The 14739-nt window shown below is 41.4% G+C and overlaps 1 protein-coding gene across 3 annotated transcripts in view; it reads right to left on the bottom strand.

The window, feature by feature from the left end:
- Nucleotides 1–14739, bottom strand: part of LOC126390032 (teneurin-3) — a 285118-nt gene that overhangs the window by 152714 nt on the left and 117665 nt on the right. For all 3 annotated transcript variants that reach the window (XM_050044110.1, XM_050044111.1, XM_050044112.1), the window contains one exon: nucleotides 4023–4290. In XM_050044110.1, the coding sequence (XP_049900067.1) occupies nucleotides 4023–4290 (268 nt within the window). The remainder of the gene's footprint in view (nucleotides 1–4022; nucleotides 4291–14739) is intronic.

Genomic DNA, 14739 nt, shown 5'->3' with positions numbered 1-14739 from the left:
CTAAGGAACAACACACTGAGAGCGTATAATACAAAATTCAAATTAAATATCGCCTAATGAACCTTTTACAGCCAGCCCCGACTCTTGTGTTATGTATCTGTATGCACAATTAGTAGGAGATGAAATTCTGAATTACGGTAAGTGGAAGTAGCTTACGTTCCTAACATTAGATCAACCAATTTTACACTCAAAGTTAGATGTTTTTTGGCAAGAAACTGAGAGTACGATAGACAGACCGACTACTAGTGCAGTCCATACATCTCTGAAGATGCTGGATTGGAGCGCTGACTGAATGTGTGTGATTTGCTATGCAGGGAGTGTCCCAAGTCACACAGCATTTATTTTTCAGCTCCACCCCACAAGCTGATAGTTTTTTTCTTACCCTCTCTCCTGAAGGCCTCGTTTTATCTCCACGGCTGTCCGAATGTGTGTGTGTGTGAGAGAGAGAGGGAGAGACGTACCATTTCTTACACAGACCCTCATACATACCATGCTCACAGGGTCTGTCTTTTCAGTTGGGGGGTAGGCTCAGTTTTGAAAGATGATGCGTGTGTGAGCTGTGTGTGTGTGAGTGTGTGTGTGTGTGTCTTTCATATGAATATAAAGCTGAGCCAGGGACGTGGCTTGGCTGTCCCAAAGGCCCAAATACTCTCCAACACAGACATGCAGCCAAAATGCTGGGGGTCGTTAAGATCCTAAAGGCAGACATTTCCCCCTCTATCAATCTATCAGCATTCCCTTTTTTCTCTCAGGGAATGAGACAAAAGAGGGTGAGACAGAGAAAGAAGAAAGAAGGAAAGAAAGCGCTGGCTACAAATTGTCTGGTGAATTAAAGGTGAAGGTTAAAGTTTCCCTCGTAAATTTAATGTGTGTGAGTGTGTGTGTGTGTGTGCCAGACCTTCATAGGAATATAAAACCACACCAGGGCTCATGGTTTGGCTGTCCCAAAAGTCCACCGATTCTCCCAAACACACACGCACATAAACACAAACACATAGCCCACATGTTGGGAGTTACAAAGGCAGACATTTCCCCATCTATCAATCTGTCACTCTCCTTTTCTCTCTGGGTGAAAGACATTAACGAGAGGGGGACAGAAAAAGGAAGAAGGAGCGAAAGAGGGAGTGGGATATACATTGTCTGGTGAATAGAGGGTCAGGGTTGCACCCATAAATTGTGTATTGTGTGTGTATGTGTGTGCGGACAGCTCGGGGGCAACAGGCCTTTATACAGTCGCCAACATGATGTTACACTCTGCTGGAGAGAACAGTGATTTTTAAAATATCAGAGAACCGTGAGGGGAGTTTGTGGTCGACAAAGACAGAGAGACAGAGAGCTACAAATCGTTCAGCAAACAAGGTTCACGTCATCCAATAAAACCCGTGTTACAGCTGAAAAGAAATACACACCGACCTCGGGATGCTCTCCAGTGCTTTGAACGAACAACTGCTATTAGAACGCTGAAGCACTTCAGCAAAAAAAAGCCAATTTACTATATATTTGGATTCACAGTCTGCCTAAAGAGATCAGGAAATGAGCAATGTATTGATGGAAGTGTTTAGAGGTTGACTGGATTTCCTTTCAAGCTATTTTGTGTGTGAATTGCTGGGAACAGATTAAAGTTGCATGGCCCCTAATTCAATTACATAATATCCACTGCGTGTAATAACAACACCAGGGCTCTTGACTGTTACCAAATGATTGCACATTATACATGAATTTTTTTTTTTTTGAGCATGCAGGTTAAAGTTTCACATGGTAGTTAAGGTGACAGCTGACTGATACGTGGGTCTAACCCGAGTTGAATACGTAGTGGAAGGTCTGTATTACATACAGTAAGTCTGGTATATGAAGTGTATAGTGTATAAACTATGATACATGCTCTGTCTCACTCCCTCTTCATCTCCTTGCAGTTCTCGTACTCACACACCTGAAGTTACATCCAACTAACTACTACTAGGGCACTGTCGGCAGAACATCAGTATAAGAGACTGTGATGTTTATTACAACGTCAGGAATATCGGCTGCCTTACATTCCACAGACAGCACAGCTCCCTCACTGGAGCAGCAGCTCCAGTCTCTTGGCCTGTCTGTGGCACAGCAGCCTTCAGTGTTGATAGGCTATTACTCGTGATGTGTACTGAATCATATAGTGCTGTGGGCGGGACACTGAGCGAGGTTACAGAGTGATTGACTGACTGCAGACAGAGAGAGTTGGCTGCAAAAGAGCCAACGTAGTGCATTTTTCTATTAATTTACTTTTCAGCCACTGGATATAAAAAAACAAATAATGTCAATTAAAAATAACATGTAAGGGTGCAACCAACTGTGAAAGTTGGTTTCACCAGTGCTACCAGTGGAAGAGGAAGCCTGGAACCCTGCACACCCCGCCATCTTGTGCCCCTTTAACCTCTTTTGCCAGCCATATTTTAGATGTCTAATCTTTCTATCTTGAGAAGCTTGTGATTTCTCTAGTAAAAGCTCTTTGTGAGTGCCTTTTTCCAGACCTTTAAAGTAACAGACCACAACTTTTTTTGGCTGTGCAGCACCCTTTATATCATACAATAATAATCCAACCATAGCCATCAAGTATGAGGGGGCCCATATATTGTGGGAAAAATCCTATACACAGAGAATGCATAACAATTTGAAGTAAACATAAGGACGGAGAAGAAATATACACAATTTCATTCTCCGTATAGTTTCTTTATTATTAGCAACAGTATATTGGTTCAGCATCTATGTTGGCTGATTGCCACACACATGTTTTTAAATCTTTCTGCTGGTATCCCTCACATACCAAAACATCTAAGTTGTCAGTCCATTTCACTTTGTCACACAGCCAAGTTCAAATCAGCGCCCCCTTCCTTCTTTTATCCAGCCAAAATCTCTCATGAATAAAAAATAGGGTAAACTGTATTTCCTTTTCCTTTTAATGAAACAAGGGTCTGGCGAGGAGAGAGCTATCGTCTCTGTAAATTTGGGAGGATCTCCAATGGCACAGATGATGAAGTGGCAATGCAGTTTCAATTTTAATACTGGTGTCACTCCACATGATGCTCATAATACATCACACGGTGGCTGCGTCGCACAATGACAGTGAAGGCTTGGAGTTGTCACATGAAATAAGATCCACGGTTTGAATACAGAGGACCACAGTAATGATCACTTAGACTCTTGATGAATCACTTGAATCTGACTTATTATTAGTCTGCTCTTAATACTCCTCTACAGTGATGTATTTCAACAAATTTGATGCAATTGTATTCACCCAATTTGTGCTTTATCATGGCACTTTCTGAATTCAAAGTAGGGTTTCATACAAGAAAATAATGTTTGTCAGAATGGAAAGGAACAGATCAGGACTGGCCATCTTATTTATCTTATCCCATTATTAAAGCTTGACTGCATTCACTATACTACACATCTGTTCACAGAGGAGAAATCTACATGAACGAGTCAATCAGGCCTAAAACCCTGCAGCATATCCAAACATTATCAGCCCATTAAATGGCTGTTATCAGCTGTCATGGGAAGCATAGAGTTGAGGTACTATGGCCGTACTGTATTTACATTTATTAAGTCCGCGTAGGGAGGAGGTTGGGTTGGATGAATGGGTAAGGAGACTGCTTTTCAAGTCCCATTTGAAACCAAAAGTATCACAACTTTATGTAACATATTTTTTAAAGGTTTTCCAATTTTGTTTTTTTTAGGTATATTACAGCAACGACCATTGTCTTCCAGTTTGAGTACTTGTTACACTTGCTAAGCCTTAATTTACTTGTGACTTGACACACAATGCACTTTCATCTTTGTCTTCTTAGGGTAAAGAGTTGTTCAGGATGTAGAGGTAAAGTGTGCTGCTTGAGGATACTTGTGTTGGTGTTGACATTAAAACTCAGGTCCTCTCATTAAAGGGAAAGCCCCACCCAGCATCACTCAGTGACTCACATGACTCTGGTGACCACAGCTATAGCACAGACAGATGAAACATAAAGTAAGATAGTAAGAAGTCAGCTTACCTTGTTTCCAGAGGCACATTGCTACCCAGCACCCAGCTGTCTTGCAGCGGGACGCTCTCGGGGGGCGTGGTCTGCAGCTCGGCTGGTGATTGGCCGGCCACAGGGGCCGGGCTTCCAGTAGGAGGGGTTAGCTGCCGCGTTGAATTCAGTGATTGGCCAGCGTGGTGCGTGGAGCCCAGGGATTGGTTGAGAGCGGTTATTGAGGGCTGCTGGCGGTGAGGGGGAGGTACCGGAGGCAGGACGGAGCCGTGGTGATTGGATGGTTGCTCTGTCAACAATAAAGAGGAAGCATGTTTAGAGGGATGCTTGTCTTTGTACTGCTTTATAACACTTAAATCTATCCTCATCCTGTACAGAACTGTGGGGTGAAAATATTGTTAAAAGAAAATTGCCAAAGAATGCCAACCAACAGACAGGAGGCAATTCTTTGCTTGTCAACTCAACCGTGCCTGCCTCTCACATTGTCAGGTTTGCAGTATTTTGCAGTTTTTTACTTTGAGTGTTGTTGCAGAGCTGTCTTTGATAACTGTGCTGTTTAGCATTTGTTTCAGGGAGAGGATGGGTTTGGTCCTTGAGGACCTGTCCCCTCCAATCATGAATAGACATCTGCATAGTTAACGGGAGAAACTCCATCCCTTCAGATTACATATCATCATCCAATCAAACACAATGTATCATCTCTAAGGAAAAATAATTGTCGGCACCTCAACTGCAGAAAGAGAGAAACAGGCTATCACAAACTGTTCATCAAAGTAAATATGAATTCCTGTCAAGCAGTAATTGGCACAAATCTAACTAAGGTGCCTGTAGCTGTTCAACCTGTTGAGACGATACCGGTGATTCTTCTTAGAGTCAGACAGCCCCTCTAAATAGATCAGCCCTGAGGCTACAGATGGACAGATTGAAGACGTTGAGGGAGATCAATGGCAGAATATTACTTTTTATGAGGACAGCCATGAAATTAACTGTTAAAAGTAAGAAAATGTTCTGACATTCGCATACATATAGCGTTCTGTGTGTGTACTGGGCAGACTTTGTGTGTGTGTCCCTCTGAAATTATTATGTTTGAGTGGTTGTTCGTAAAAGTGAATACATGTCTCTTAACAGACTGCAAACCTTTGCCATTGCTAATGCAAATTTAAACAGGATTTAGAGGAAAACCGCAAAGTTCACACACAGCGTCACCCAGTCCTTTCATTTCCTTTGTGTTATATTCCAGCTGAGTCCCGAGGTGCCATTCCCCGGAGCAAACGACCACTTGCAGAGTCAGGTATTCAGTATCGCGTCTTTCTCGTTTATATGTCGGAAGAGATTTAAATCAAATGTATCATCATGATGAAGAAATAATTCTCCTCTCTCTGCCGACAAACACTTGTTGAATATTGATGCCATGTTGTTCATTTTCAATATCATCTGAGACAAATCTATGAGAAGCTTGCAGCTGTCAAATTCAACATTTACTGACTGTGGGCTTGGATGTTAACCACTATGTAAATTTTCTTGCAGTGTATGGGCCGGTCAAGGCTGGTGAGAATTGTAACCCAACGCTGCGTTCAGCTCAGCCAGGATGAATACTGATCGGTGATTGGCCTTCACAAAACCCTGCTTCGTTTTTGTAAAAATATTTGTTCAAAGTTGACCTGGCTTCAACTTTTCCCTGCTGTTTTTTTTCCCAGTGCTTTTTGGCTCCTTTTCTGTCCTTAGGGTGCTCTGAAGGAAATGAATGGCAATGCTGGTATTTGATTTGCATAAAGAGCATCACGTCTCCATTTCCCAGCCCTGCTGTTATTCATTCTCCACTGCCCTCACTGGAGAAAATAGAAAGCAAAGAGAGAAAAGGAGGGATATGTGCAGGAGCAGTAGGGTGGGCGAGGGAGGGCTTTTTGTTTGTGGGGGGAAGTACTCACTTTCTCCCTCTCCCTCTATGTCTCTCTCACTCTTTCGCTTTCTCTCCATATGCTGTTTTGCCGGCTTAGTAATTGCTCCACTTATGCAAACCTTCAAGGCTAAATGCTGAAAGTCACACACACACACTAACACACACACGCAAAGTCAGGATTTCTGGATGAGTGTTCAGGCATCATTAACAAGCCACATCTGTGTGTCATCACTGCAAATGTAAATCTAAACACCTTTTATTCACTCAGATGGTGAAAAGCAACACACACACACACACACTACTCTGGGTTTGCCTAATAAAAAATCTCAATGAGAGGGAGGCAGGGATATTTATCACTTTGGCTGACAGACAAAGAGCTACCTTGGTGCAGCAGATTGATAAAGCCTAATATCAGAATGTGTATTCTTTCCCCCCTAAAAAATCAGGCAAACATTCAGGCAAAAGCGAAGGCATGTATGAACCAACTCATTTAACGAGTGTATGCTTAAGTTGTGATTTTTTTTAAAGGTTTAGTGTGTAGGATGTAGGGGGATATAATGTCAGATATGGAATATAATATAATACATTTTCTTTAGTGTATAATCACCTGAAAATAAGAATCTTTGTGTTTTCGTTACCTTAGAATGAGCTGTTTATATTTACATCGGGAGTGGGTCCTTGTCCACGGACACAGGCATGTTGCACCGCCATGTTTCTTGAGTAGCTGCCCCCAAAACTGACAATCCAAACAGCTCTACATAGGGCCATATATGTTTTGCATCAGCCACCTTAGTTAGCAGCACCTGCACAATGACTTTTTAATGTGAAACTGCTTTACTCAGTGTTTTTATTGGTTTACATCATCAGGGTCATTTGCTTTGGAGAAGAGACCTCGGCAGGTAATTTGACTTTAGTAAAAACCTTCTGAATATCGACACAAACATGTTGACATCATCAATGCAAGACAGGTGTGTGTGTTTCCTCCGCTAAAATGGCTCCTGAATCTAAGCCTTTAAAATCAGAAACAAACACTTTTTCGTCTGATTGAGTGCATCTTACGACATCGTTAGTGTACGCGTCTGGAAACCGCTTCAACGCAGCTTTTTTCCGCTGACTGGAAGCGAGAGATCAGCGGCGTCTGTGTACCTGCCCACCCGCAACGTGAGCCTGGAAGTTGGCTGAAAGATAAAATATCTAAATCTTACACATTAGCAGGTGCTAGGCTAACGGGACGTCTCAGACATGCCAAACAGCTTTGGAGAAACACTGATGTGTTATGCGATATTGCTTTCTTCAGTATTTTTACCAGTTTCAATAACCAGGCCTATTTGTTTCGATGAGAAAAAGACCTCTGCAGATAATTTGGATCCCAGCAAAAAAAAAGACCTGAACACTGAAGGAATTCCAACCAGGAGAGTTGGTTGAAATCAGTAATCCTCACAGCTAGATGTCACAAAGTCCTCTTCAATATTCCACACTGTTCCTTTAAAACATTTTCATGTTCAGAAAACAGGAAAATGCAGTGAGAAAAAAAGGAATTCACACCAATTGAATGACCTTTAGATACAAATGGCAGTATTCAAGTATTTTATCTAAGCGTTTCGTCATCAGAGCTCCTCACAAAGCTGCTGAGAGCAGCTTTTACTGAGAAATAAGACCCACATTGCTAGGGATGAAGTTGTTTCACTCGGCCCACAGTGAAAGGTTGGTCTGAGAACAGTTTTTAAGAGTGTCCATGAGCCATATTAATGTTAGGAAAGAAAACCTAATTAAAAACTGGACCAAATGCCCTATCTAGCAGTGTAACAAAAGGGAAAAATTATTTGTCTGTGCTCCGTGATTCGGATCCACTCCAGAGTGTAACAGGTTCTTTCCTGACCCATGCAACACCCTTCCACCAAGAGGAGGAAGTTTTTTTCCAGCAGTTTTTTCATAATCCTGCTGAGAAACGGACAAACAAACCAAACTGAAAACATCCTCCTTGGTGAAGGTAAAAATCAAATGGCCAGCATGCTGTGCGTTTCCATGTTGTACTGTAACTGATATCCTGGTTTTGTGTGGATGTGAAGAGTCACAGCCTGCAGGGACAGCTACTGTGCCCCAGCAAGTGACATCCAACTGGGACTTGATGCCTCTCAAACAGCAGCCTCAAGCAGCTTTCCAGAAAAATACAGGAGTCATCAGTTCAGCCTGGACACTGACAGTGACAAGTATTTTCTGGCTGCCACCAAAATCACCTGTGTGTTGACACTGTGACATTTTTTTCTGCTTGGTAAAGATGTCATCGTCTTTTGATGACGCTGTTACCTGGACCTGCATCACATGTGTGACATCTACACACAGTCCAGCCCAGTGATGTCCACTAAGCCAGCGTTTTCTGTGTAATGTGAGAGTAAAGGGACTGCATTCATGTGTTTCTTCAGCTGACGACATTTTGTTTCATAAATTTCTCTTAATAAAACCTAGAGGTGTTAAGAAATAGAGCTGATACAGGCATTATTTTTAGGATTCCCCCCACATCAGCCAGTAAAGAGCTACTCATAGCCTTGAGATGTTTTGTGAAAATGGCCCCAGAAGTGTTACATAAATCATTCATCCTCATTTGCCGAAAACATTGGCGTGGTGTCTAAACAGTCTCTTGCCTGATTTGTATCCAAGATCTTCCTCTAGTGTCAAGTCAGCCATTTGTCACGGTTCCCACAGTCATTGCTCATGTAATCTCTTTCATGGCTGTCAATTTAGTTATTGATAACATGTGCAGGTACAGTTACCACAGGAGCTCAAATAATTATCTGTCTGATACGTGGAGGAGAAATTGATCTGCAGTAAATTCTGACCTGCACATGTTGAGGATAAAGTCAATAAATCATTCATGGGCAATTAAATTGCAACATCAAGAGTGTCATGGTAACAGATTCATCTTTTCCAGTCGAAGATGAAAGTTATGTGACTTGCACTCAGGCAACCTGTGGTTCTTTGGTTCTACCCACTGAACCCACTAACATGGTTATTAAAATAGTTTCTTCCTCCCCTGCATCACTGCCAGGGAAGAAAATATTTGTGTGAGTGAAACTTAGGTCTGTGAGACAACTGGACTTCACTTGGTGTACATACAAACTGACTCTTAGTTTCATGCATTCATTTATTTTCGTAAATGCTTATCCTGTTAGGGGTCGTGGGGGGGCTGGAGCCTATCCCAGCTGACATTGGACGAGAGGCAGGGTACACTCTGGACACGTCGCCAGATTATTGCAGGGCTGACACATAGAGACAGACAACCATTCACGCTCACATTCACACCTACAGCCAATTTAGAGTCACCAATAAACCTGCATGTCTTTGGACTGTGGGAGGAAGCTGGAGTACCCAGAGAAAACCCACGCTGACATTGTGAGAACATGCACAGAAGGGCTCCCCACCCCGGGGTTCAAACCCCCACCCTGAGTTCGAACCAGGAACCCTCTCACTGTGAGGCGACAATGCTAACCACTGCACCATTGTGCCAATCAGTTTCATATATTGGCAAACTAATATAAGACAGACACAGTGTAAGTAAGTTGGGTTCAATTTGCAAATCAGAAAATAAGGCAGACTATTGTCTATTGCACTCCAGTCCCAATTCCTACAATAAACAATTAGGTAACAAACATGCACACACACACACACACACACACACACACACACACACACACACACACACACACACACACACACACACACACACACACACACATACAGACAAATCCCCACTTTTCTTTAATACACATTGGATTTTTCAGAGTCTCTGGAGTGTGTGTCTCATTTCAGCAGAATAAAAAATAAAATAAAATCCAGATCCAGAAAAAAGATAAGAGCCAGACAGAGCGAAGGGGAGAGGGCAGCAGACCCTGAACAGGACAGGTAAAAGTATGCAAATCAATGAGGAGAACAATGAGATCAGTGGAGTGAAAAGAGATGAAATTGTTGGTTGAGGAAAGCCAGTTTCTTTCATGTGTGTGGGAGGTTTTATTTTCTCCACACAGTGCATTATAAAATACTTGCACTGGAAATCTGCCTTTACCATGGGCATGAGCATTTACCATCCAAGTAGAGGTCACTATGTGCTTTACAAAGAGTAGCCTAGAACTCAGGGGAGGTAATAGTTGGATCTACAGCAAATGAATAAATGATCTCATAGCAAGAATGCAAGCTTTATTAATCAATGAAGTTCCAAAAAGAAAAACAAAACAAACAAAATGGTTTCTTACATTTATCCATGGTACTGATTCCAGCGTAAATACTATCAAATATGTAAACAACTGTTATAAAGTCAAGACTCTTGTGAACAGACTGCTGCAAACCATCACTTCTTCAACTTCTTCCACACCACCAACAAACAAACAGTTACAACTCACTAATGAAGCCTCACTGTTATCCACTGATCAATAATATTCTCACAAACATGTTCCTGACACATTAGCAAAGGTCTCAACAGTCCAAATGCAGCAAAAGATTTTGTCCAAACATATTTTTACATCCATAATTAACCACTGACTACCATTGCATCATTTAAGACGTTCTAATCTCGCCAGGCAATCTTGATAACTCTCCTTACATGAAAATATAATGCCAAAGCGTTGCACCAAAATGGCTGCTGTGCTCTAACATTTTGACTGACACCTCACTTCACCCAATAGGAGCTTCCATGGTCCCTCCACAGCTTACAATAGCCAATGAGAGCCTCTGTTGGAAGGAAGGGCCTGCCCTCAACTTTGGGAGCCAGCCAGCAAGAGGTTGTGCCAATGACTGAGGCTACGTATAGCCAGTGAAATTCTGAACACAGCGATATGCAGCTTGAGTAGCTTTTTTTTTTGGACTTCAGCGTGTTATTTTCCAGAAGAAAGCATGTATGCTTGTACTCAAGTGTTTCAAGAACAGCTTTCTACTTTCTATTTACGTTGGGTACGCCTTGAATAGGCATTTCACATAAATTTTACAGGCATGGTTAAAAGGTTAAAGAGCCTTTGCAAATAAATATGTTATATTTAGATGACATATTCCCTATAATATCATCCAGCAAAAGCAATATGTCATAATCACAGCAGGGCTACATTCATCAAGATTTGGGTGTGTGAAATCTATGCTTCTAAAATTAATTTGAAACAAAACAAAAAACTTTCTTATCATTTCTCTGTCAGATAAGCAATACAGAATGTTTCTTTTACATTAATCAAATGCTGCTTTATCTTAAAATTACAACTTTGTAAACTCTCTTTGGCAGCGTGCCTTTTGTCTTTGTACAGCTTTGAACAATAGACAACTGGAGCAGATACTGTTAATGCGCCCAGATAGTCATGGCACACACACGTGCGCACACACATGCACACACACACACACACACACACACACACACACACACACACACACACACACACACAAAAGCACACACGTACACCCAGGTCACTTCCACCAAGATTAATTTTGAACAAAATCCATTACTAGAACGTATTTGGTCAAATGAGCTTTTAAAATTAATTCCAACTCCCTCAGTCAAAGTAAAAAATCCATGCACAATCAGTGCTGAGAGAGGCTGCAGCCTTGTGCGTCAGCTCCCAAAACAAATCACAGTGTGGAGAAAAATAATGGACCCAACTACTTTACGGCTCCAATTTCCTGATTATAAAACACAAGTATCTGTCAGGCATCTCATTTATTAAACATGAGTTTTAAATGGCGTTTAGTCTTTGAAAGCCATTACTGTGATATATTCTTTTTTCTTTTGAGTGAGGCCGCTGATAGTGAAGGGTTCAGTGTTTCACTCAGACATTTTGTCGCATGACAGAGGACGTTAAATAACTGAACACTGGTGATAAACATAATAAGTCAATGCGTTTACATGGACGTGAATTACCTGTTTATGATCGGATTTTTGAAGCATCCCATTTATTTGTTTGAGCATGTAAAGACCATATACTGTTTATGAGAATCCCGAATATGCTAGCTAGAGTACTCCAGAGACACAGGGATGAATATGATAATATATCATAACTGGGATAAGCCTGTAAAATGAGTTACTCATGTCCATGTAATCACACTCAAACATAACTAACCATATCACAACATATTCATACTTCTGTAAGATTTAAAATGTCTCATTAAGTTTAGGTAAATGACAGGACAAAAATATTGATAAATGTATTGATATGGGAATTTATCGTTTATGTATGTATTTTAAGTCCTTACAACAATTTAGCTCTAAAACTGTTCCACTTTCTGGCAGTTCGGCCTTTTGCCAGTTTGTGGCAATTTGACTTTGACACGATGGCACATGTGGACATGGACACATTGCAGCCAATGTGTGGGTGTTAGATGCACTAATCTAAGGCTCTGTGCACTTTTTTATACATTGTTTCCGAGGAGTAGATTTTACTGGGTGCACAGGGGACACGTCCGCCACAGTATTTAGAACACGTGCTCATCTGTTCACCCCAATAAAAACATGAAAGTAACAGAGGACTTTTATGTCAGTGAACTGCTAGAACGTGACTCGTAGATGCAAAATTGCCTCCGGTAAATAAGGGGGTTGGTGTATGTAACTTCAAAAGCAATGGCTGCAATCTGGCATAAAATGGAAAGAAGATGGAGCAATCATGCATGGTGGGATCGTGCATCAGGAAGGAGCATGACATTTCCACCATAAATTGACGGAGAAAAGGCACAAACTGCTGCATAAAAATTAACCAGGATGCAGAGAATGAAGTGTGTGATGCTCAAAATGTGTTGGGGGATGACTCCCAGGTCCCCTGCTTATTAAGCCCCCCCCCCAACCCCCCAGTCTGTCTCTCCCAAACCCCAAAATTATGTCATCTAATGTCTTGTTTCATACTCACGTCAAAGGGTTTTAGTTCACCGTCATGGGAGAGTGTGTAAAGCTGCCAATATTTTGGGGTACTTTTATAGTACTCTTCTATGAAAAATGACTCAAACCGATTAGTCGACTACTAAAATAGTCACAGATTATTTTAATAGTCGATTAGTCATCGATTAGTCGACTAATCATTGCAGCCCTAGTTCCCACCACTACCAACCGGCACCATCAATTTCCTTCTTGGTGAAAATAAAAGGTAAATGTCAGATCTATTGGCCGTGACTATCTGTACGAGTCTCAATCAGCATAGATGGCGCTTGGCGCTTGAGTCAACCAGCTGTCAATCCTGTCGTCCTGCATATGAAGAAAGGAAGCACATCCTCTACTGTATGTACATCGACAGCTACCAGTCACATTCTCTCTAATGCTGCAGGGAAATCATGACTAAATGGACACCGATCAGAAACATCCCTTACAAGTGTTTTTGAATGAACCAGTTATCTATTTTTTGGAAGTATTCTTCTTCTTGTGATCTAAATTAGCGTTATCTTCCGAGCCAGTACTCTCATTCCACCTGAAGGTGTCTTGGAACAGATGATTACCGGCACTCTTTTATATGTCAGTCATGCAAAAATGACGTCCCACTGGGAGAAAAACATTATCTGAATATGAGATGATTATCTAACTGTGGTGTCCTGTGGTTGCTCTGTAGGCACTCTGCCTTTGGTCATAGGCTTACCACAGCACACCAGTGCCAAAATCAGATGGTCTAGCAGTCCCTCTTATTGCTTAATTACATCCCAGAGGGACTTTGCTGTACGCTTGAACTGGCAAGTAAAGAAATATACTATGCGATGAGCTGACAGGAAATATGAGACAGAAGGAATTAAAAGAAAAAGAAAGCCTCAGTGATGTTGGACACCACGCTTCTATGATCCTCCTGGAACTGCTCTGTGTACACAGTCACCGTACTGTAGTTACAGTGCGGCAGGACAAATGTTTGTAGCAAATGTGTGAACCCTGAGGCATGATTTTACCCCAGAATGTTTGTGTGTGTGACTATAGTTAACACACACGCATAGAGTTCTCCATCAGTGTGATGGAGTGATGTGTGCACAGTAAATTGCCATCTCAGTGGAGCAGTGAGGTGAGGTGTGGTTGAGGGAAGAGGTTATTTGTCAAAGGCAGATCGCTGACAAGCTTCACTATGACTCCCTGCCTCCGTGTATGTATGTCTATAAGTCGATCGCTCTCTTTGTTCTCGCACAGCACTTATTCTCTTTCTGCATCTCTACCTTCATTCTTTCTTTCTCACTATCTCATGAACCGAGTCGAAAGTTATACATTTCCCTTGTCAGTGTTTCCAGGGTTTTCTTTTATTTTGTTTGGTCTCAGCTCAGAATTTGGTGTACACTAAAAAAAAAGCAGCTCTCTTTTCTAAAAAGATCATTTACAACACAATCCGTGTGTGATGTACAGTCTTTGGAGTATAGAGCCACAGGGAACTTCTAAAAAAGGGGAAAAAGTTTTGAAAAGTTTTGCTTTGATTTTTTGCTGTTTATAAGATAGCATTTTTTTCAGTAGTTTCTTTGGTGCGTGACATAACAGATCCTGAATAACTCGTGGGTGTAGACAAGAGAGAAAACATGACAAGCAGCAGCAAAAGTACAGAGTAAATAAGTAATGAAGTGAAATCGAGAAGAAAATATGTAAGTGTATCAACCACTAATTAATACAAAAGTACTTAAATAAGGAGTTCTTTAAAATATCAAAGTTGAAAATATCATATTAGAGAGAGAAAAGAAATGACTAATGGTGACAATAAACACATAGGACGATATAGGAAGGAGGGCCAATCGAAGCTCAGGTCAGGGTTGGTGTTAAACTGCATCTTTGTTGATAGAAAATTGAACAAGGAGAGAAGAAAAGAGGGTACAGAAAGAACAGGAGGTGACACAAGAAGTCAATTAAAAGTTTCAGAAGCATCAAAG

The sequence above is a fragment of the Epinephelus moara genome, chromosome 5 (genome assembly GCF_006386435.1).
Source record: "Epinephelus moara isolate mb chromosome 5, YSFRI_EMoa_1.0, whole genome shotgun sequence".
NCBI lineage: Eukaryota > Metazoa > Chordata > Actinopteri > Perciformes > Serranidae > Epinephelus > Epinephelus moara.
Note: the sequence above shows the minus strand (reverse complement) of the source record. Positions and strands in the feature narration are given on the sequence as shown.